Raw genomic sequence first — 25,272 nt, 5'->3', positions numbered from 1 at the left:
CGGGGAAGACCGAGAAAGACTTGGCTGAAGATGGTGGAAGACGAAATGCAGGCAAGGGGGTTAACAAGGAGAGATGCAGAAAATAGGGCAAGATGGAGAAGATCGTCATGGGGACCGCAAGGCTAACCCCCGCTCTAGCAGGGAAAATGGCCTTAAAATGCATGTTGTGTTGTTGTTGTTGTATGACCTCTGACCTTTGATGCTGAAATCTAATCAGTTCATCTTTGCATCATAATATATACTTATACCAAGTTTGGTCAAATTACCATCACTGGTTCAAAAGTTAGCGCAGGAACAGAATTTCTTACTTCGAGAACCTCTGACTTCTGACCTTTGACCTCTTGACCCCATAATCGAATCAGTTCATCTTTTCATCATAATATATACTTGCATCAAGTTTGACTTAGTTCCCTTCAGTTGTTCTTAAGTTATCGCGGTAACGAAAACCTATCATGGACGAACAACCCGAAAACGTACGCCTCCAACGACTTTGGCATAAAAATTAAATCTCTTCATGCCTCTTAACTTTTACATTAAATACAACACGGGGAACAGAAGAGGAAAATAAAATACCAGTGTACATCAGATTGTGTAGGACAAAATATGCCATTGTACACACAGACCTCTCGCCATGGCCCCCGCCAACATACAAATCGACGGGTGTCGTGAATCGAGCTGCCACATCAGTCCATCTTTCAGCCATTCATAGGTGGTGAAGTAAATCACAGTGGTAGGGACGGCCATGATCCTGACAAGAATTCAAAATCATCATCAGAATGCGCTGGTGATATTTCAAAACCCATAATACTCGTATCGGGTATGGGATTGGCCCAGCAAGGATATGACAATTGCAATTGGCATTCAACACATAAAGAACATGATAAAATTTCAATCTATAATCCGATTTGGGAACTCGTCGTATTCAAAAGGCAGATCACAGTACGTGAGAACAAACTCACAGAGTTGGAGGAAGACCACTCCACAATGACTTTGCCCCTTCATGTTGAACGATTTTTATAAACGCATCCTGCAAATAATACAACTGAGATTAGAGGGTAACGAAGCATACGCTGTACACATGGGAAAGGATGGAGGAGAGAAGTTTCCTGGTGACACATTTTCACCCTTCCACATTTCAGAATATGCTCAAACAGGGTGCCAAGTTGAGTCATTTTACAAATTAAAGTTTAATATTGTTCAGTTGAAGAATCTTACACCTTGTATCATCATTGTACAACACCACAGCCTCTCTTCTTATAAATATATATAAAAATAAATAACCACCTTTAGAGGCCATTTTTCCCCGCAAGCGGGGGTTGGCCTTTTTCGGGAACCGTGGTTGTTGTTGTTTTTCGGTCCCCTTTTTGAAGCAATGTTTTACGGCCGGATGCCCTTCCTGACGCCAACCCTTTTTTCCGCCTTTAATGACAAACAGGGAATTACCAGTGAACTGGTCCTCAATTAGCCGACCTCGGAAGGATGACAGGCCGAGTCAACCCCCCTGGCGTTAATTCAGCGATCGACCGGGATTCGAACCCAGGATCCTAGGATCCTAAGCTGGCACCCTAACCGCTAAGCCAACACCCTAACCACTAACTAATAATAATCAATGATAACTAATACCAGCAAATGGGACATCCAGCTTAACGTCCATTCAAGGGACAGCACACACATTGACAAACCACTGCCTGAGAAACACCAGATGACATTTTACAAATGTGTCGGGATACGGACCCAGGCTAGACAGCTCAGACGTGAGTGTGCGTACCTCTCGGCCATCCTGCCCAGCTAATTCCGGGATACAGAACCAGGCTAGACAGCTCAGACGTGAGTGTGCGTACCTCTCGGCCATCCTGCCCAGCCAATTCCTGGATACGGACCTAGGCTAGACAGCTCAGACGTGAGTGTGCGTACCTCTCGGCCATCCTGCCCAGCCAATTCCTGGAATCGAACCCAGACTAGACAGCTCGGGGGTGAGTGTGCATACCTCTCGGCCATCCTGCCCAGCCAATTCCTGGAATCGAACCCAGACTAGACAGCTCAGGGGTGAGTGTGCGTACCTCTCGGCCATCCTGCCCAGCTAATTCCTGGATACGAGCCCAGACTAGACAGCTCAGGGGTAAGTGTGCGTACCTCTTGGCCATCCTGCCCAGCTAATTCCAGGATAGACAGTGCAGTCGTGAGTGTGCGTAGCTCTCGGCCATCCTGCCCAGCTAATTCCGGGATACAGACCCAGGCTAGACAGCTCAGGGGTGAGTGTGCGTACCTCTCGGCTATCCTGCCCAGGTAATTCCTGGATACAGACCCAGGCTAGACAGCTTCAGGAGCGAGTGTGCGTACCTCTCGGCTATCCTATCCAGCGAATTCATTTATTCACAATCATCATTGGTGCAGCGGCCATCGTGACACGATTGATGTCATTATGGCTACTTGGACTCGGAACGAGATCATGCCCAATCCCGCTCCATAACGAACAATTGTCATTACTTCATGTTCTAAAGAACAACACAACTTACCCTGGTGCCCGTTAGGTTTGCTGGGGATCTTTTGTACCACGCCTTCCCGTTGCCATTTAGACATACGCACAGATGGTCCATCAACCCATTGCAGTAGACAAAGCAATTTCCTGCAAAACAAATATAATATATATTTTTAAGATTGTTAGATAAAAGTGTATTTAGCTGAAATATGGCTTTTGATCTTAGGCGCTGCGTTTGACCCCCTGTCATGCCATTGAATCAACACCAGGTGGGTTGACTCAGCCTGTCATACTTCCAAGGTGGGAAAACTGAGTACCAGCTGACTGGTAATGAATGGGGGGCATTGCATCAGCTGCACAGCCGCACCCCCAAAAAATGATGCAGCCAAGCAGACAAAGGCTGCATATGAACCCGCCAAATACTGTAGTTCAATTCCACAGGGGCTCTTACCTATCGACGTGCTGATGCAATGGCAGCAAAGATAAATGAACTGTGGCTCAGTCAGGTCGTGGGTTCAAATCAACGTGAGAGAAAACTATTTCAGGTCTCTAACTGTTGTGTACTTTTTACCTGCCTTTCAGGAAAATTTATGATGAAATCAAAATGACAAGCACCATATCAGAAATTGATTGATCAAATAATTAATTTTAGAATGGGTACCAAAATGCCACTTACCACATTAAAAAGAAATGAGCGCAACACCTGCAGAGTGTGTCCCCCAAGTTCCCCAGCATCCACCAACTGGACGCCAGGTACGAGTTAATTTAAAACAAGAATGACTGCACTGTGGTCACAACCTGTGACAAAATCCAGTGACGGGCCAATTGGTTATATCAGAAGGAGCGAGTCGTGACACAGTCACAGATTACTTTTGTATTCTTAATATTTATTGAATATATATTTATTTTTGGTATACTACGTCAAAGCTCGTGAAAGAGCTAACACATTGAACATGTAATAAAGGGAGCGAAGACAAGAGGGGGAGAGATAAAGAAGCACATCAACAGCAAAGAACAGGGACATCGGGAGATCTGTAGAAGGGGGAGGGCTGGGGTGGGATACATGGGATAAACAAGATGGACACGACAGGGGATTTCAGGAAAGAAATGAGAGAATTTGAAAGAGGTGGATTTGCGGTGTATTAACGGGGGTAGAAAAGATAAAGGTTTTGGATGGGGTAAGATAAGAGATGGTGGTGAACAGCTGTTTTAAAGACCTGGAGGAAGGAGTGGGATTGAAGAGAGTGAGTGAGTTTGTTCCAGAGGTGGGAAAAAGACGAATGAAAGAGTGAAGGTGAGCAGAGAGTCTTGATTTTGGCAGTTTCACAAGAAGAGGGTTGCTGGCAGATCTTGTGTGTCCTGCAGCAATATTTGAGGAACAGAGCACAGACAGAGCAGGTGGAGCAAGGCCAGAGAGGAGTCAGTATAAGACAGAAAGACCACCAACCTGCCTGCGGTGAGCGAGAGAAAGGCCCTCAGAATCAGCTTCTTCACGGGAGATTCCAATGATCCTGAAAGCTTTGGTTTCAACAGCGTGAAGACGAGCTAGGTGTGAGGCAGGAGCACCAGCCCAGAGGGGAGAGCAGTATTCCATCAAGCTGCGGATGAAAGCTTCGTATGTGGTGAGGAGCTCAGGTGTGCCAAGGAAGGACATCGCACGACGGAGGATGCCCAGTCGGCGACTGGCTTTAGAGGCCAGCTTGGAAATGCGATTTTCCCAAGAAAGATCATGGCAGATAGTCAGACCCAAAAGCTTGAGTGACAGAACTTCTTGGAGAGGATTGTTCAGAAAGTAGATGGGAGGGTTGTCCAGTCGGTCTATTCGGAGAGACATAGTAAGAGTGTGAGATTTGTCATGATTGAAAGACATGTTCCACTTGTTTGACCAGTCTGTGATTTTGTCCAGGTCTGCAGAGAGTGAGGAGGCTGCTGTTGCCGATCTGAGGGATGAGGAACGGAGCGGCAGAGAGTGGAGTCATCAGCAAAGAGATAGAGAGGATGTTCCAGAGAGCCGGAGAGATCATTAATGAACATCAGAAAAAGCACAGGGCCCAGAACACTGCCTTGGGGAACTCCAGCCTGAACAGGAAGAGGAGATGAGAGAAACCCATTCAGGGCCCCACGTTGACTGCGACCAGAGAGGAAGTCCGCAAGCCAAGCTTTTTTTTTTTTTTTTTTGTATACTGAATCGAGGCTCGTGAAAGAGCTTGTGAAAAACAAGCGTGGAGACAATAGTCATATAGTTTGTTTAGATGATGGATAACAAGAAGATTTCCAATAGTTATGTAGTTTGTGTTATATATATACACAAAGAATTAAGTTAAGCACCCCCCCCCCGTTTTTTTACAACCTCGCACATTACAAGTTTGTTGTCGTCAAAACAGTGTAATATACCCATGATATTGCTATATTTTCTGGAGAAGTGATATTATGGTCACATAAAAACATAACAATCATGCCGTTTTCAATATTTTATTCTGAATAATTTAAGGTGAAATTTTTTGGGAATTTTAGGCATATTTTCACCTCAATTTAAGTATGGAGCTATAGGTCCATCACGGACAGTGTGGATGACGTTTATGTTTTCTAACGTACAGTCATTGTTCTGAGAAGACCTCTAGCGATCTTTGCGTCAATAACGTGTGTAGGACCCACGTGATCGGATCACTGACTCAACCCTACGTCTCATAGACCCTGTAAGCCGTCGTATGCGTTGCTGTGGCAGGTTGAACCCCCTCGAGCACGTTTGGGACATGTTGGGACGACAAATTGCGAAGATGGTCCCTCCAATAGCCAATCTGGATGAATTGGAACGTGCATTACATCGGGAATGGAACAACCTGCCACAGCAACGCATACGACGGCTTACAGGGTCTATGAGACGTAGGGTTGAGTCAGTGATCCGATCACGTGGGTCCTACACACGTTATTGACGCAAAGATCGCTAGAGGTCTTCTCAGAACAATGACTGTACGTTAGAAAACATAAACGTCATCCACACTGTCCGTGATGGACCTATAGCTCCATACTTAAATTGAGGTGAAAATATGCCTAAAATTCCCAAAAAATTTCACCTTAAATTATTCAGAATAAAATATTGAAAACGGCATGATTGTTATGTTTTTATGTGACCATAATATCACTTCTCCAGAAAATATAGCAATATCATGGGTATATTACACTGTTTTGACGACAACAAACTTGTAATGTGCGAGGTTGTAAAAAAACGGGGGGGGTGCTTAACTTAATTCTTTGTGTATATATATATGTATATATATATATATATATATATATATATATATATATATATATATATAAATATATATATATATATATATATATATATATATATATATATATATATATATATATAGTTGTTACATATAGTTATTTAGTTATATAGTAATGTAAGGTGTGCACAGAGGGAACTGCAGATGGAGGAAATGTTGAGTTGGATCTTGGAGATGGCGTGAAGCTGGAAGGTGTGAAAACATTTTGCTACCTAGGAGACATGCTGAATGGAGAAGGTGGATCAGACTCGGCAACGGTTGCTAGAGTGAGATGTGCATGGAAGAAGTTTTGGGAACTGAGTGGCGTGCTGATGAGGAGGGGAGTGTCGTTGCAGCTGAAGGGAAAGGTGTATGCTGCATGTGTGAGAAGTGTTGTGATTTATGGGAGCGAGACATGGGTAATGAACGTAGAGCAGCAACGAAGGCTGGAAAGGGTGGAAATGTGAATGGTTCGATGGATGTGCGGAGTATCGTTGAGAGAGAGAGAGGAAGACAAATGATGAATTGCGAAAGATGATGGGAATAGAGCCTGTGATTGATGCTGTGAAGAGGAACAGGTTGAGATGGTTTGGTCATGTGTTGAGGAAGGATGAAAGTGACTGGTTGAGAAGAGTGATGGAAATGAATGTAGAAGGAAGTAGAGGACGGGGAAGACCGAGAAAGACTTGGCTAAAGATGGTGGAAGAAGAAATGCGGGCAAGGGGGTTAACAAGGAGAGATGCAGAAAATAGGGCAAAATGGAGAAGATTGTCATGGAGACCGCAAGGCTAACCCCCGCTCTAGCAGGGAAAATGGCCTTAAAATGCATGTTGTTGTTGTTGTATATAGTTTGTTTAGATGATGGACAACAAGATATACAATAGTTATATCGTTTATTTTGATGGCGGATAACAATATATACAATAGTTATGTAGTTTGTTTAGATGATGTATAACAAGATATACAATAGTCATATAGTTTATTTTGATGGTGGACAACAAGACTTACAATAGTTGTATAGTTTATTTTGATGGTGGATTAGAAGATTTACAATAGTTATATAATTTATTTTGATGGTGGATAACAAGAATATTTACAATAGTTATATAGTTTATTTTGATGGTGGATTAGAAGATTTACAATAGTTATATAATTTATTTTGATGGTGGATTAGAAGAAGATTTACAATAGTTATATAATTTATTTTGATGGTGGATAACAATATATACAATAGTTATGTACTTTGTTTAGATGATGGAGAACAAGATATATAATAGTTATATCGTTTATTTTGAAGGTGGATAACAAGATATACAATAGTTATATCGTTTATTTTAATGGTGGATAACAAGATATACAATAGATATATAGTTTATTTTGATGATGGATAACAATATATACAATAGTTATATCGTTTATTTTGATGATGGATAACAAGACTTACAATAGTTGTATAGTTTATTTTGATGATGGATAACAATATATACAATAGTTATATCGTTTGTTTCGATGATGGATAACAATATATACAATAGTTATATCGTTTCTTTTGATGGTGGATTAGAAGATTTACAATAGTTATATAATTTATTTTGATGGTGGATAACAAGAAGATTTACAATAGTTATATAGTTTATTTTGATGGTGGATAACAAGAAGATTTACAATAGTTATATAGTTTATTTTAATGGTGGATTAGAAGAAAATTTACAATAGTTATAAGAAGATTTACAATAGTTATATAGTTTATTTTGATGGTGGATTAGAAGATTTACAATAGTTATATAATTTATTTTGATGGTGGATTAGAAGATTTACAATAGTTATATAATTTATTTTGATGGTGGATAACAAGAAGAATTACAATAGTTATATAATTTATTTTGATGGTGAATAACAAGAAGATTTGCAATAGTTATATAATTTATTTTGATGGTGGATTAGAAGATTTACAATAGTTATATAATTTATTTTGATGGGGGATAACAAGAAGATTTACAATAGTTATATAGTTTATTATGATGGTGGATTAGAAGAAGATTTACAATAGTTATATAATTTATTTTGATGGTGGATTAGAAGATTTACAATAGTTATATAATTTATTTTGATGGTGGATAACAAGAAGATTTACAATAGTTATATAATTAATTTTGATGGTGAATAACAAGAAGATTTGCAATAGTTATATCGTTTATTTTGATGGTGGATAACAAGAAGATTTGCAATAGTTATATAATTTATTTTGATGGTGGATAACAAGAAGATTTACAATAGTTATATAGTTTATTTTGATGGTGGATAACAAGAAGATTTGCAATAGTTATATAATTTATTTTGATGGTGGATAACAAGAAGATTTACAATAGTTGTATAATTTATTTTGATGGTGGATTGGAAGCAGATTTACAATAGTTATATAATTTATTTTGATGGTGAATAACAAGAAGATTTGCAATAGTTATATAATTTATTTTGATGGTGGATAACAAGAAGATTTGCAATAGTTATATAATTTATTTTGATGGTGAATAACAAGAAGATTTGCAATAGTTATATAATTTATTTTGATGGTGGATTAGAAGATTTACAACAGTTATATAATTTATTTTGATGGTGGATAACAAGAAGATTTGCAATAGTTATATAATTTATTTTGATGGTGGATTAGAAGATTTACAATAGTTATATAATTTATTTTGATGGTGGATAACAAGAAGATTTACAATAGTTATATAATTAATTTTGATGGTGAATAACAAGAAGATTTGCAATAGTTATATCGTTTATTTTGATGGTGGATAACAAGAAGATTTGCAATAGTTATATAATTTATTTTGATGGTGGATAACAAGAAGATTTACAATAGTTATATAGTTTATTTTGATGGTGGATTGGAAGCAGATTTACAATAGTTATATAATTTATTTTGATGGTGAATAACAAGAAGATTTGCAATAGTTATATAATTTATTTTGATGGTGGATAACAAGAAGATTTACAATAGTTATATAGTTTATTTTGATGGTGGATAACAAGAAGATTTGCAATAGTTATATAGTTTATTTTGATGGTGGATTAGAAGAAAATTTACAATAGTTATAAGAAGATTTACAATATAAATATAGTTTATTTTGATGGTGGATTAGAAGATTTACAATAGTTATATAGTTTATTTTGATGGTGGATAACAAGAAGATTTGCAATAGTTATATAATTTATTTTGATGGTGGATAACAAGAAGATTTACAATAGTTGTATAATTTATTTTGATGGTGGATTAGAAGCAGATTTACAATAGTTATATAATTTATTTTGATGGTGGATAACAAGAAGATTTGCAATAGTTATATAGTTTATTTTGATGGTGGATTAGAAGATTTACAATAGTTATATAATTTATTTTGATGGTGGATTAGAAGAAGATTTACAATAGTTATATAATTTATTTTGATGGTGGATAACAATATATACAATAGTTATGTAGTTTGTTTAGATGATGGTGAACAAGATATATAATAGTTATATCGTTTATTTTGAAGGTGGATAACAAGATATACAATAGTTATATAGTTTATTTTGAAGGTGGATAACAAGATATACAATAGTTATATCGTTTATTTTAATGGTGGATAACAAGATATACAATAGATATATAGTTTATTTTGATGATGGATAACAATATATACAATAGTTATATCGTTTGTTTCGATGATGGATAACAATATATACAATAGTTATATCGTTTATTTTGATGATGGATAACAAGACTTACAATAGTTGTATAGTTTATTTTGATGATGGATAACAATATATACAATAGTTATATCGTTTGTTTCGATGATGGATAACAATATATACAATAGTTATATCGTTTATTTTGATGGTGGATTAGAAGATTTACAATAGTTATATAATTTATTTTGATGGTGGATAACAAGAAGATTTACAATAGTTATATAGTTTATTTTGATGGTGGATAACAAGAAGATTTACAATAGTTATATAGTTTATTTTGATGGTGGATTAGAAGAAAATTTACAATAGTTATAAGAAGATTTACAATAGCTATATAGTTTATTTTGATGGTGGATTAGAAGATTTACAATAGTTATATAATTTATTTTGATGGTGGATTAGAAGATTTACAATAGTTATATAATTTATTTTGATGGTGGATAACAAGAAGATTTACAATAGTTATATAATTTATTTTGATGGTGGATAACAAGAAGATTTGCAATAGTTATATAATTTATTTTGATGGTGAATAACAAGAAGATTTGCAATAGTTATATAATTTATTTTGATGGTGGATTAGAAGATTTACAATAGTTATATAATTTATTTTGATGGTGGATAACAAGAAGATTTACAATAGTTATATAATTTATTTTGATGGTGGATAACAAGAAGATTTGCAATAGTTATATAATTTATTTTGATGGTGAATAACAAGAAGATTTGCAATAGTTATATAATTTATTTTGATGGTGGATTAGAAGATTTACAATAGTTATATAATTTATTTTGATGGTGGATAACAAGAAGATTTACAATAGTTATATAGTTTATTATGATGGTGGATTAGAAGAAGATTTACAATAGTTATATAATTTATTTTGATGGTGGATTAGAAGATTTACAATAGTTATATAATTTATTTTGATGGTGGATAACAAGAAGATTTACAATAGTTATATAATTTATTTTGATGGTGAATAACAAGAAGATTTGCAATAGTTATAGAGCTTATTTTGATGGTGGATAACAAGAAGATTTGCAATAGTTATATAATTTATTTTGATGGTGGATAACAAGAAGATTTACAATAGTTATATAGTTTATTTTGATGGTGGATAACAAGAAGATTTGCAATAGTTATATAGTTTATTTTGATGGTGGATTAGAAGAAAATTTACAATAGTTATAAGAAGATTTACAATATAAATATAGTTTATTTTGATGGTGGATTAGAAGATTTACAATAGTTATATAATTTATTTTGATGGTGGATTAGAAGATTTACAATAGTTATATAATTTATTTTGATGGTGGATAACAAGAAGATTTACAATAGTTATATAATTTATTTTGATGGTGGATAACAAGAAGATTTGCAATAGTTATATAATTTATTTTGATGGTGAATAACAAGAAGATTTGCAATAGTTATATAATTTATTTTGATGGTGGATTAGAAGATTTACAATAGTTATATAATTTATTTTGATGGTGGATAACAAGAAGATTTACAATAGTTATATAGTTTATTATGATGGTGGATTAGAAGAAGATTTACAATAGTTATATAATTTATTTTGATGGTGGATTAGAAGATTTACAATAGTTATATAATTTATTTTGATGGTGGATAACAAGAAGATTTACAATAGTTATATAATTTATTTTGATGGTGAATAACAAGAAGATTTGCAATAGTTATATAATTTATTTTGATGGTGGATAACAAGAAGATTTACAATAGTTATATAGTTTATTTTGATGGTGGATAACAAGAAGATTTGCAATAGTTATATAATTTATTTTGATGGTGGATAACAAGAAGATTTACAATAGTTATATAATTTATTTTGATGGTGGATTAGAAGCAGATTTACAATAGTTATATAGTTTATTTTGATGGTGGATAACAAGAAGATTTACAATAGTTATATAATTTATTTTGATGGTGGATAACAAGAAGATTTGCAATAGTTATATAATTTATTTTGATGGTGGATAACAAGAAGATTTACAATAGTTGTATAATTTATTTTGATGGTGGATTAGAAGCAGATTTACAATAGTTATATAATTTATTTTGATGGTGGATAACAAAAAGATTTGCAATAGTTATATAGTTTATTTTGATGGTGGATAACAAGAAGATTTACAATAGTTATATAATTTATTTTGATGGTGGATAACAAGAAGATTTACAATAGTTATATAGTTTATTTTGATGGTGGATAACAAGAAGATTTACAATAGTTATATAATTTATTTTGATGGTGGATAACAAGAAGATTTGCAATAGTTATATAATTTATTTTGATGGTGGATAACAAGAAGATTTACAATAGTTGTATAATTTATTTTGATGGTGGATTAGAAGCAGATTTACAATAGTTATATAATTTATTTTGATGGTGGATAACAAGAAGATTTGCAATAGTTATATAGTTTATTTTGATGGTGGATAACAAGAAGATTTGCAATAGTTATATAATTTATTTTGATGGTGGATAACAAGAAGATTTACAATAGTTATATAGTTTATTCTGATGGTGAATAACAAGAAGATTTGCAATAGTTATATAGTTTATTTTGATGGTGGATAACAAGAAGATTTACAATAGTTATATAATTTATTTTGATGGTGGATTAGAAGATTTACAATAGTTATATAGTTTATTTTGATGGTGGATAACAAGAAGATTTACAATAGTTACATAGTTTATTTTGATGGTGGATTAGAAGAAAATTTACAATAGTTATAAGAAGATTTACAATAGTTATATAGTTTATTTTGATGGTGGATTAGAAGATTTACAATAGTTATATAATTTATTTTTATGGTGGATTAGAAGATTTACAATAGTTATATAATTTATTTTGATGGTGGACAACAAGAAGATTTACAATAGTTATATAATTTATTTTGATGGTGGATTAGAAGATTTACAATAGTTATATAATTTATTTTGATGGTGGATAACAAGAAGATTTACAATAGTTATATAATTTATTTTGATGGTGAATAACAAGAAGATTTGCAATAGTTATATAATTTATTTTGATGGTGGATTAGAAGATTTACAATAGTTATATAATTTATTTTGATGGTGGATAACAAGAAGATTTACAATGTTATATAATTTATTTTGATGTTGGATAACAAGAAGATTTACAACAGTTATATAATTTATTTTGATGGTGAATAACAAGAAGATTTACAATAGTTATATAATTTATTTTGATGGTGGATTAGAAGATTTACAATAGTTATATAATTTATTTTGATGGTGGATAACAAGAAGATTTACAATAGTTATATAATTTATTTTGATGGTGAATAACAAGAAGATTTGCAATAGTTATATAATTTATTTTGATGGTGGATAACAAGAAGATTTACAATAGTTATATAATTTATTTTGATGGTGGATAACAAGAAGATTTACAATAGTTATATAATTTATTTTGATGGTGGATAACAAGAAGATTTACAATAGTTATATAATTTATTTTGATGGTGGATTAGAAGATTTACAATCGTTATATAATTTATTTTGATGGTGGATAACAAGAAGATTTACAATAGTTATATAATTTATTTTGATGGTGAATAACAAGAAGATTTGGAATAGTTATATAATTTATTTTGATGGTGGATTAGAAGATTTACAATAGTTATATAATTTATTTTGATGGTGGATAACAAGAAGATTTGCAATAGTTATATAATTTATTTTGATGGTGGATTAGAAGATTTACAATAGTTATATAGTTTATTTTGATGGTGGATAACAAGAAGATTTACAATAGTTATATAGTTTATTATGATGGTGGATTAGAAGAAGATTTACAATAGTTATATAATTTATTTTGATGGTGGATTAGAAGATTTACAATAGTTATATAATTTATTTTGATGGTGGATAACAAGAAGATTTACAATAGTTATATAATTTATTTTGATGGTGAATAACAAGAAGATTTGCAATAGTTATATAGTTTATTTTGATGGTGGATAACAAGAAGATTTGCAATAGTTATATAATTTATTTTGATGGTGGATAACAAGAAGATTTACAATAGTTATATAGTTTATTTTGATGGTGGATAACAAGAAGATTTGCAATAGTTATATAATTTATTTTGATGGTGGATAACAAGAAGATTTACAATAGTTGTATAATTTATTTTGATGGTGGATTAGAAGCAGATTTACAATAGTTATATAATTTATTTTGATGGTGGATAACAAGAAGATTTGCAATAGTTATATAGTTTATTTTGATGGTGGATTAGAAGATTTACAATAGTTATATAATTTATTTTGATGGTGGATTAGAAGAAGATTTACAATAGTTATATAATTTATTTTGATGGTGGATAACAATATATACAATAGTTATGTAGTTTGTTTAGATGATGGAGAACAAGATATATAATAGTTATATCGTTTATTTTGAAGGTGGATAACAAGATATACAATAGTTATATAGTTTATTTTGAAGGTGGATAACAAGATATACAATAGTTATATCGTTTATTTTAATGGTGGATAACAAGATATACAATAGATATATAGTTTATTTTGATGATGGATAACAATATATACAATAGTTATATCGTTTGTTTCGATGATGGATAACAATATATACAATAGTTATATCGTTTATTTTGATGATGTATAACAAGACTTACAATAGTTGTATAGTTTATTTTGATGATGGATAACAATATATACAATAGTTATATCGTTTGTTTCGATGATGGATAACAATATATACAATAGTTATATCGTTTATTTTGATGGTGGATTAGAAGATTTACAATAGTTATATAATTTATTTTGATGGTGGATAACAAGAAGATTTACAATAGTTATATAGTTTATTTTGATGGTGGATAACAAGAAGATTTACAATAGTTATATAGTTTATTTTGATGGTGGATTAGAAGAAAATTTACAATAGTTATAAGAAGATTTACAATAGTTATATAGTTTATTTTGATGGTGGATTAGAAGATTTACAATAGTTATATAATTTATTTTGATGGTGGATTAGAAGATTTACAATAGTTATATAATTTATTTTGATGGTGGATAACAAGAAGATTTGCAATAGTTATATAATTTATTTTGATGGTGAATAACAAGAAGATTTGCAATAGTTATATAATTTATTTTGATGGTGGATTAGAAGATTTACAATAGTTATATAATTTATTTTGATGGTGGATAACAAGAAGATTTACAATAGTTATATAATTTATTTTGATGGTGGATAACAAGAAGATTTGCAATAGTTATATAATTTATTTTGATGGTGAATAACAAGAAGATTTGCAATAGTTATATAATTTATTTTGATGGTGGATTAGAAGATTTACAATAGTTATATAATTTATTTTGATGGTGGATAACAAGAAGATTTACAATAGTTATATAGTTTATTATGATGGTGGATTAGAAGAAGATTTACAATAGTTATATAATTTATTTTGATGGTGGATAAGAAGATTTACAATAGTTATATAATTTATTTTGATGGTGGATAACAAGAAGATTTACAATAGTTATATAATTTATTTTGATGGTGAATAACAAGAAGATTTGCAATAGTTATAGAGCTTATTTTGATGGTGGATAACAAGAAGATTTGCAATAGTTATATAATTTATTTTGATGGTGGATAACAAGAAGATTTACAATAGTTATATAGTTTATTTTGATGGTGGATAACAAGAAGATTTGCAATAGTTATATAGTTTATTTTGATGGTGGATTAGAAGAAAATTTACAATATTTATAAGAAGATTTACAATATAAATATAGTTTATTTTGATGGTGGATTAGAAGATTTACAATAGTTATATAATTTATTTTGATGGTGGATTAGAAGATTTACAATAGTTGTATAATTTATTTTGATGGTGGATAACAAGAAGATTTACAATAGTTATATAATTTATTTTGATGGTGGATAACAAGAAGATTTGCAATAGTTATATAATTTATTTTGATGGTGAATAACAAGAAGATTTGCAATAGTTATATAATTTATTTTGATGGTGGATTAGAAGATTTACAATAGTTATATAATTTATTTTGATGGTGGATAACAAGAAGATTTACAATAGTTATATAGTTTATTATGATGGTGGATTAGAAGAAGATTTACAATAGTTATATAATTTATTTTGATGGTGGATTAGAAGATTTACAATAGTTATATAATTTATTTTGATGGTGGATAACAAGAAGATTTACAATAGTTATATAATTTATTTTGATGGTGAATAACAAGAAGATTTGCATTAGTTATATAATTTATTTTGATGGTGGATAACAAGAAGATTTACAATAGTTATATAGTTTATTTTGATGGTGGATAACAAGAAGATTTGCAATAGTTATATAATTTATTTTGATGGTGGATAACAAGAAGATTTACAATAGTTATATAATTTATTTTGATGGTGGATTAGAAGCAGATTTACAATAGTTATATAGTTTATTTTGATGGTGGATAACAAGAAGATTTACAATAGTTATATAATTTATTTTGATGGTGGATAACAAGAAGATTTGTAATAGTTATATAATTTATTTTGATGGTGAATAACAAGAAGATTTGCAATAGTTATATAATTTATTTTGATGGTGGATTAGAAGATTTACAATAGTTATATAATTTATTTTGATGGTGGATAACAAGAAGATTTACAATAGTTATATAGTTTATTATGATGGTGGATTAGAAGAAGATTTACAATAGTTATATAATTTATTTTGATGGTGGATTAGAAGATTTACAATAGTTATATAATTTATTTTGATGGTGGATAACAAGAAGATTTACAATAGTTATATAATTTATTTTGATGGTGAATAACAAGAAGATTTGCAATAGTTATAGAGCTTATTTTGATGGTGGATAACAAGAAGATTTGCAATAGTTATATAATTTATTTTGATGGTGGATAACAAGAAGATTTACAATAGTTATATAGTTTATTTTGATGGTGGATAACAAGAAGATTTGCAATAGTTATATAGTTTATTTTGATGGTGGATTAGAAGAAAATTTACAATAGTTATAAGAAGATTTACAATATAAATATAGTTTATTTTGATGGTGGATTAGAAGATTTACAATAGTTATATAATTTATTTTGATGGTGGATTAGAAGATTTACAATAGTTATATAATTTATTTTGATGGTGGATAACAAGAAGATTTACAATAGTTATATAATTTATTTTGATGGTGGATAACAAGAAGATTTGCAATAGTTATATAATTTATTTTGATGGTGAATAACAAGAAGATTTGCAATAGTTATATAATTTATTTTGATGGTGGATTAGAAGATTTACAATAGTTATATAATTTATTTTGATGGTGGATAACAAGAAGATTTACAATAGTTATATAGTTTATTATGATGGTGGATTAGAAGAAGATTTACAATAGTTATATAATTTATTTTGATGGTGGATTAGAAGATTTACAATAGTTATATAATTTATTTTGATGGTGGATAACAAGAAGATTTACAATAGTTATATAATTTATTTTGATGGTGAATAACAAGAAGATTTGCAATAGTTATATAATTTATTTTGATGGTGGATAACAAGAAGATTTACAATAGTTATATAGTTTATTTTGATGGTGGATAACAAGAAGATTTGCAATAGTTATATAATTTATTTTGATGGTGGATAACAAGAAGATTTACAATAGTTATATAATTTATTTTGATGGTGGATTAGAAGCAGATTTACAATAGTTATATAGTTTATTTTGATGGTGGATAACAAGAAGATTTACAATAGTTATATAATTTATTTTGATGGTGGATAACAAGAAGATTTGCAATAGTTATATAATTTATTTTGATGGTGGATAACAAGAAGATTTACAATAGTTGTATAATTTATTTTGATGGTGGATTAGAAGCAGATTTACAATAGTTATATAATTTATTTTGACTAGGGCATGCCCGTACTATATATATATCTAAAAGTATATCCCCCCCCCCTCTATTTACATGCAATGGTTTGGTCCAAAGCGAACGGCTTGCGAGTACGGTGACAATCCCCCCCCTCTATTTACATGAAATGGTTTGGTCCAAAGCGAACGGCTTGCGAGTACGGTGACAATCCCCCCCCCCCCCCCCCCTCTATTTACATGAAATGGTTTGGTCCAAAGCGAACGGCTTGCGAGTACGGTGACAATCCCCCCCCTCTATTTACATGAAATGGTTTGGTCCAAAGCTAACGGCTTGCGGACGCGGAGTTTGGTAAAGAAATCGCCATCGCGTGCACAAATGCGCAGGAAAGCGAATGAATCGCAAATTAGTTTAAAAACATAGTTTAATGCCAACATAGCGCCAACATAGTTTGCCGACGGGAAATAAATGAATACGCTCTCAAATGTGCCATCCGAGGCAGAGTGTGTTCGCCACGTTCGGCACACGCGATAGCTCGCTGCTCTCTGATTGGTTGAATCGTTTTTTGGACATAGCTCGGTAAGTAATTGTCCGATTAATATGAAACCTTGAAAAGGCACATCCTCGGGTCCCCAGCAATATACCTGGCAAGTTTCAAGTATATCGGACCGGTAGTTGTCGAGAAACAGCGGTCGCATACACACACACACACACACACAGACAGAGATTAGTGGAATTATAGATAGATGGTGGATAACAAGAAGATTTGCAATAGTTATATAGTTTATTTTGATGGTGGATAACAAGAAGATTTACAATAGTTATATAATTTATTTTGATGGTGGATAACAAGAAGATTTACAATAGTTATATAGTTTATTTTGATGGTGGATAACAAGAAGATTTACAATAGTTATATAGTTTATTCTGATGGTGAATAACAAGAAGATTTGCAATAGTTATATAGTTTATTTTGATGGTGGATAACAAGAAGATTTACAATAGTTATATAATTTATTTTGATGGTGGATTAGAAGATTTACAATAGTTATATAGTTTATTTTGATGGTGGATAACAAGAAGATTTACAATAGTTATATAGTTTATTTTGATGGTGGATTAGAAGAAAATTTACAATAGTTATAAGAAGATTTACAATAGTTATATAGTTTATTTTGATGGTGGATTAGAAGATTTACAATAGTTATATAATTTATTTTTATGGTGGATTAGAAGATTTACAATAGTTATATAATTTATTTTGATGGTGGACAACAAGAAGATTTACAATAGTTATATAATTTATTTTGATGGTGGATTAGAAGATTTACAATAGTTATATAATTTATTTTGATGGTGGATAACAAGAAGATTTACAATAGTTATATAATTTATTTTGATGGTGAATAACAAGAAGATTTGCAATAGTTATATAATTTATTTTGATGGTGGATTAGAAGATTTACAATAGTTATATAATTTATTTTGATGGTGGATAACAAGAAGATTTACAATGTTATATAATTTATTTTGATGTTGGATAACAAGAAGATTTACAACAGTTATATAATTTATTTTGATGGTGAATAACAAGAAGATTTACAATAGTTATATAATTTATTTTGATGGTGGATTAGAAGATTTACAATAGTTATATAATTTATTTTGATGGTGGATAACAAGAAGATTTACAATAGTTATATAATTTATTTTGATGGTGAATAACAAGAAGATTTGCAATAGTTATATAATTTATTTTGATGGTGGATAACAAGAAGATTTACAATAGTTATATAATTTATTTTGATGGTGGATAACAAGAAGATTTACAATAGTTATATAATTTATTTTGATGGTGGATAACAAGAAGATTTACAATAGTTATATAATTTATTTTGATGGTGGATTAGAAGATCTACAATCGTTATATAATTTATTTTGATGGTGGATAACAAGAAGATTTACAATAGTTATATAATTTATTTTGATGGTGGATTAGAAGATTTACAATCGTTATATAATTTATTTTGATGGTGGATAACAAGAAGATTTACAATAGTTATATAGTTTATTTTGATGGTGGATTAGAAGAAGATTTACAATAGTTCTATAATTTATTTTGATGGTGGATTAGAAGATTTACAATAGTTATATAATTTATTTTGATGGTGGATAACAAGAAGATTTACAATAGTTATATAATTTATTTTGATGGTGGATTAGAAGAAGATTTACAATAGTTATACAATTTATTTTGATGGTGGATAACAAGATTTACAATAGTTATATAATTTATTTTGATGGTGGATAACAAGAAGATTTACAATAGTTATATTATTTATTTTGATGGTGGATAACAAGAAGATTTACAATTGTTATATAATTTATTTTGATGGTGGATTAGAAGATTTACAATAGTTATATAATTTATTTTGATGGTGGATAACAAGAAGATTTACAATAGTTATATAATTTATTTTGATGGTGGATAACAAGAAGATTTACAATAGCTATATAGTTTATTTTCATGGTGGATAACAAGAAGATTTACAATAGTTATATAATTTATTTTGATGGTGGATTAGAAGCAGATTTACAATAGTTATATAATTTATTTTGATGGTGGATAACAAGAAGATTTACAATAGTTAGATAATTTATTTTGATGGTGGATTAGAAGCAGATTTACAATAGTTATATAATTTATTTTGATGGTGGATAACAAGATTTACAATAGTTATATAATTTATTTTGATGGTGGATAACAAGAACATTTACAATAGTTATATAATTTATTTTGATGGTGGATAACAAGAAGATTTACAATAGTTATATAATTTATTTTGATGGTGGATAACAAGAAGATTTACAATAGTTATGTAATTTATTTTGATGGTGAATAACAAGAAGATTTGCAATAGTTATATAATTTATTTTGATGGTGAATAACAAGAAGATTTGCAATAGTTATATAATTTATTTTGATGGTGAATAACAAGAAGATTTGCAATCGTTATATAATTTATTTTGATGGTGGATAACAAGAAGATTTACAATAGTTATATAATTTATTTTGATGGTGGATTAGAAGCAGATTTACAATAGTTATATAATTTATTTTGATGGTGGATAACAAGATTTACAATAGTTATATAATTTATTTTGATGGTGGATAACAAGAACATTTACAATAGTTATATGATTTATTTTGATGGTGGATAACAAGAAGATTTACAATAGTTATATAATTTATTTTGATGGTGGATTGGAAGCAGATTTACAATAGTTATATAATTTATTTTGATGGTGGATAACAAGATTTACAATAGTTATATAATTTATTTTGATGGTGGATAACAAGAAGATTTACAATAGTTATATAATTTATTTTGATGGTGCATAACAAGAAGATTTACAATAGTTATATAATTTATTTTGATGGTGGATAACAAGAAGATTTACAATTGTTACATCGTTTGTTTGGATGGTAGTCAAGTTGTGCTGCCAGATTTGTTGTTTTTTTATTTTAGATTTTCAAGCTCCACAATCTGCAAAGCAAACAGCACCTCAAAAATACAAGGGGTGTTCAACAAGTTCTGTGGACGTGATGCAGAAGCCCAAAATACTAAATAAATTAACAAGTCAGAAGACGATGATGGTTCACGAGTGAGCGTTATTATCTGTTATGAGACTAGTTAGCTACACAATACCGAAAATTCGGTTAGATTCCGACAACTTTGAAAATTTGACCTTTGTGACCTTGAAATGTCAAAACGAAGGTTACTGACCTTGAAATGAGATAGAAAATAATGTATAATCAGTTATGAGGTTAGTTAGCTCAACAATACCGAAAATTCGGTTCGATTCCGACAAATTTGAACTTTGTGACCTTCAAAGGTCGAAGGTCAAAGATTCTGAAATTTGTTGGAAAACTTGTAATTCATGATGTATGTGATAATATAAGATCATGTACGATATTTCACCCTATCAGGAAGCGAACAATGTAATAAAACCATCAAAAATCGACTTTTCTAAATTTCGTGACCTTGTGACCTTGACCTTGGGGCGAAAATGAAAAATCGAGCTCCGTGGGGCTGGACACATGACATTGGCCTAACCAAATACCGAAACCCCTGTCAAATTCCACCAACTCCCTCGGAGAAGATGTAGCTTGAACTCGATTACCCGTAAAAAGACATCTTTTTCGGGCGTCGCTCCGCCCACAATGGGCGCAATACGCCCACTCTAGGCAGGACACAACTAGATCATGATAACAACCTCCCACCCAAGTTTCATCAAGACTGGATGACATCGGGTAGTTATGCTGCGGACAGACAGACAAACACACACCCATGACGAATATAGTGGTCACTCTGTTTGATAACTCGTGAACCAATAGCCCCAAGTGGGCTGATGGAGGTTGTAGTTCAGACATCTGCTGAATCGAAAATCTTCCCCCTAATCTGAAATCGAAAAATCTAAGACCGTGTGATTGTGCGGGCCCTCGAGCAGAAGGGCTCCATCAGGTTTCAGAGTAATCCGTTGGTAAATAAAGGACGAGTAGGGATCCGAAGTTTCAGGGGGTAACCCCCATCCCCCACTCCCTGGGATCCCCCATGATCCGAAATGGAATAAATCGAAACACGAGTGACTGTTCGAGCTACTGTCTTGTATGCTTGCGTCAAGTTTCAAAACAATCATCCAGGAGATAAGGGAGGAGTAGCAAAAAGTTAACAGACGACTGGACGGATGGACGTTCGGACATCCCGACCCATTTTATAAGGTCATCTCTTCGAGGTTGAGATGAGATGACCTAAACATTATAGAAAGAGGCACATGTATTACGTGTACTGGAAAGTAATGGCTTTTTTCAAAGAGGAATGAATACACAGCTTAAACAAGCGTTACGCCGAGGTCCCCCGTCGGTGAAGTGATGTGAGTTGACAAAGTGGAAGACGCAAGGCGGCCATATTGGATTTTGACGTGGCGACCCAATTTTCAATAGCGTTCTTCCTTATGCTTAGATACACCCACACACCAGATTAGAAGTTGGGACTTCGCTTATTTTTCAAGATATTCCGCTGACAAGGTTCAGACATACATGGCATCAGACATACATGGCGGTGGCCATCTTGGATTTTGGCGTGGGTTGCACCCACACACCAAATTAGAATTCGATCCTTCGCTTACGCATGCACGGACGCACGCACACACGTTCGCACGGGAAAACCATAGTCCCCCTTTCGCTCCGTGGTGCGACGGGGGACAAAAACGACTTTCTTTTCCAGTTCACCTCATATGAATACTAAACACCGTGTTTCATCGAGGGATATAAAAACGAGAACATAGAATTTGACGTGAATGCATCAAAAGAGGTCCACCCACTTCAGACACACGTCTCTGCCAACTGTAGATATCAACACACTTACGTTTTTTCGCAATTTGTCACATGACAGGATGCAGAAAGAAGAGAGAAAAGTAGAATAAACATCAGATGTGGTCTGCAAAATGGTTTTCAAAGGGCACATGACCTCTCCCCTCCATTGCCCTTCCCTCCTTCAAAAAAAACTGTTAAATCCAAAATTGAATCCATTCATCTTTGTATTACAGTCCATACTCGTGCCAAGTTTGGTTGAAATATAATCTGTGGTTCACATGTTATCTTGGTAACAGACTTTCAATTGGAGGCTGCATGACCAATGACCATAGTATTTTGACCATTTGAACCCAAAATATAAACCAAAATAGACCAAAAAGGTCCTGAAGACCCAAAAGATCCCAAAACATTTGTAAATGCTTTAAAGTAACGTTTCTTTCTTTCTACGGAACATCATATGTTCCAGTCTCCTTGAATACTTTGAACATAATACCTCCAACCTGGCATTTTTGACGGGCTTTTATATTTGTAATCATAATAAAGAAAAGACACCAACCTTTAGCAAATGGAGTTTTCTGAGCCTGCAGGCGAATCTTTACTACATCCAACGGGGTCACTGCGAGGGAGGCGGAAAATGACAAAATACAAGTATGCTGAAGAGGCTTTGCAGACAATGATTAATCAGTTTGCCAGAACTATCAGTAAAAATAAATAAATGTACAGGCTTAGACAAGGTGAGGAAAGGGTGAATTAAGGACAAGCGATAGTGGATGGGTGGTTCGTGTGCAGACACTCGGCTGCTGGTTGCATCATTTTTCTGTGGGCGCATCTGTCGCTGATGCAATGCCTCGCTATAACCAGTTATCTGGTACTCATCTCTATAACCAGTTATCTGGTACTCATTTCTTTAACCAGTTATCTGGTACTCATCTCTATAACCAGTTATCTGGTACTCATTTCTTTAACCAGTTATCTGGTACTCATCTCTATAACCAGTTATCTGGTACTCATCTCTATAACCAGTTATCTAGTACTCATTTCTATAACCAGTTATCTGGTACTCATCTCTATAACCAGTTATCTGGTATTCATTTCTATAACCAGTTATCTGGTACTCATCTCTATAACCAGTTATCTGGTACTCATCTCTATAACCAGTTATCTGGTACTCATTTCTTTAACCAGTTATCTGGTACTCATCTCTATAACCAGTTATCTGGTACTCATCTCTATAACCAGTTATCTGGTACTCATTTCTTTAACCAGTTATCTGGTACTCATCTCTATAACCAGTTATCTGGTATTCATTTCTATAACCAGTTATCTGGTATTCATTTCTATAACCAGTTATCTGGTACTCATCTCTATAACCAGTTATCTGGTACTCATTTCTTTAACCAGTTATCTGGTACTCATCTCTATAACCAGTTATCTGGTACTCATCTCTATAACCAGTTATCTGGTACTCATCTCTATAACCAGTTATCTGGTACTCATCTCTATAACCAGTTATCTGGTACTCATTTCTATAACCAGTTATCTCGTACTCATTTCTTTAACCAGTTATCTGGTACTCATCTCTATAACCAGTTATCTAGTACTCATCTCTATAACCAGTTATCTGGTACTCATTTCTTTAACCAGTTATCTGGTACTCATTTCTTTAACCAGTTATCTGGTACTCATCTCTATAACCAGTTATCTGGTACTCATCTCTATAACCAGTTATCTGGTACTCATTTCTTTAACCAGTTATCTGGTACTCATTTCTTTAACCAGTTATCTGGTACTCATTTCTATAACCAGTTATCTGGTACTCATCTCTATAAGCAGTTATCTGGTACTCATTTCTTTAACCAGTTATCTGGTACTCATTTCTATAACCAGTTATCTGGTACTCATCTCTATAACCAGCTATCTGGTACTCATTTCTTTAACCAGTTATCTGGTACTCATTTCTATAAGCAGTTATCTGGTACTCATCTCTATAACCAGTTATCTGGTACTCATTTCTTTAACCAGTTATCTGGTACTCATCTCTATAACCAGTTATCTGGTACTCATCTCTATAACCAGTTATCTGGTACTCATCTCTATAACCAGTTATCTGGTACTCATCTCTATAACCAGTTATCTGGTACTCATTTCTATAACCAGTTATCTGGTACTCATCTCTATAACCAGTTATCTGGTACTCATCTCTATAACCAGTTATCTGGTACTCATTTCTATAACCAGTTATCTGGTACTCATCTCTATAACCAGTTATCTGGTACTCATCTCTATAACCAGTTATCTGGTACTCATCTCTATAACCAGTTATCTGGTACTCATTTCTATAACCAGTTATCTGGTACTCATCTCTATAACCAGTTATCTGGTACTCATTTATTTAACCAGTTATCTGGTACTCATCTCTATAACCAGTTATCTGGTATTCATTTCTATAACCA

At 32.1% G+C, this 25,272-nt stretch overlaps 1 protein-coding gene across 4 annotated transcripts in view; it reads right to left on the bottom strand.

The window, feature by feature from the left end:
* Positions 1-25,272, bottom strand: part of LOC137434580 (mitochondrial glutathione transporter SLC25A40-like) — a 69,524-nt gene that overhangs the window by 11,392 nt on the left and 32,860 nt on the right. For all 4 annotated transcript variants that reach the window (XR_013624734.1, XR_013624735.1, XM_068127748.2 and 1 more), the window contains 4 exons: positions 23,376-23,435; positions 2,517-2,626; positions 960-1,027; positions 624-748 (listed from right to left, as the gene is read on the bottom strand). Coding sequence is in view for 2 of the 4 variants with exons in the window: in XM_068127748.2 (XP_067983849.1) it covers positions 624-748; positions 960-1,027; positions 2,517-2,626; positions 23,376-23,435 (363 nt within the window). In the remaining 2 variants the exon portion in view is untranslated. The remainder of the gene's footprint in view (positions 1-623; positions 749-959; positions 1,028-2,516; positions 2,627-23,375; positions 23,436-25,272) is intronic.

This window comes from Myxine glutinosa, chromosome 10, assembly GCF_964187855.1.
Source record: "Myxine glutinosa chromosome 10, kmMyxGlut1.1, whole genome shotgun sequence".
In the NCBI taxonomy this organism is placed as follows: Eukaryota; Metazoa; Chordata; class Myxini; order Myxiniformes; family Myxinidae; genus Myxine; species Myxine glutinosa.
This window is presented reverse-complemented; position numbering and strand designations above follow the sequence as displayed.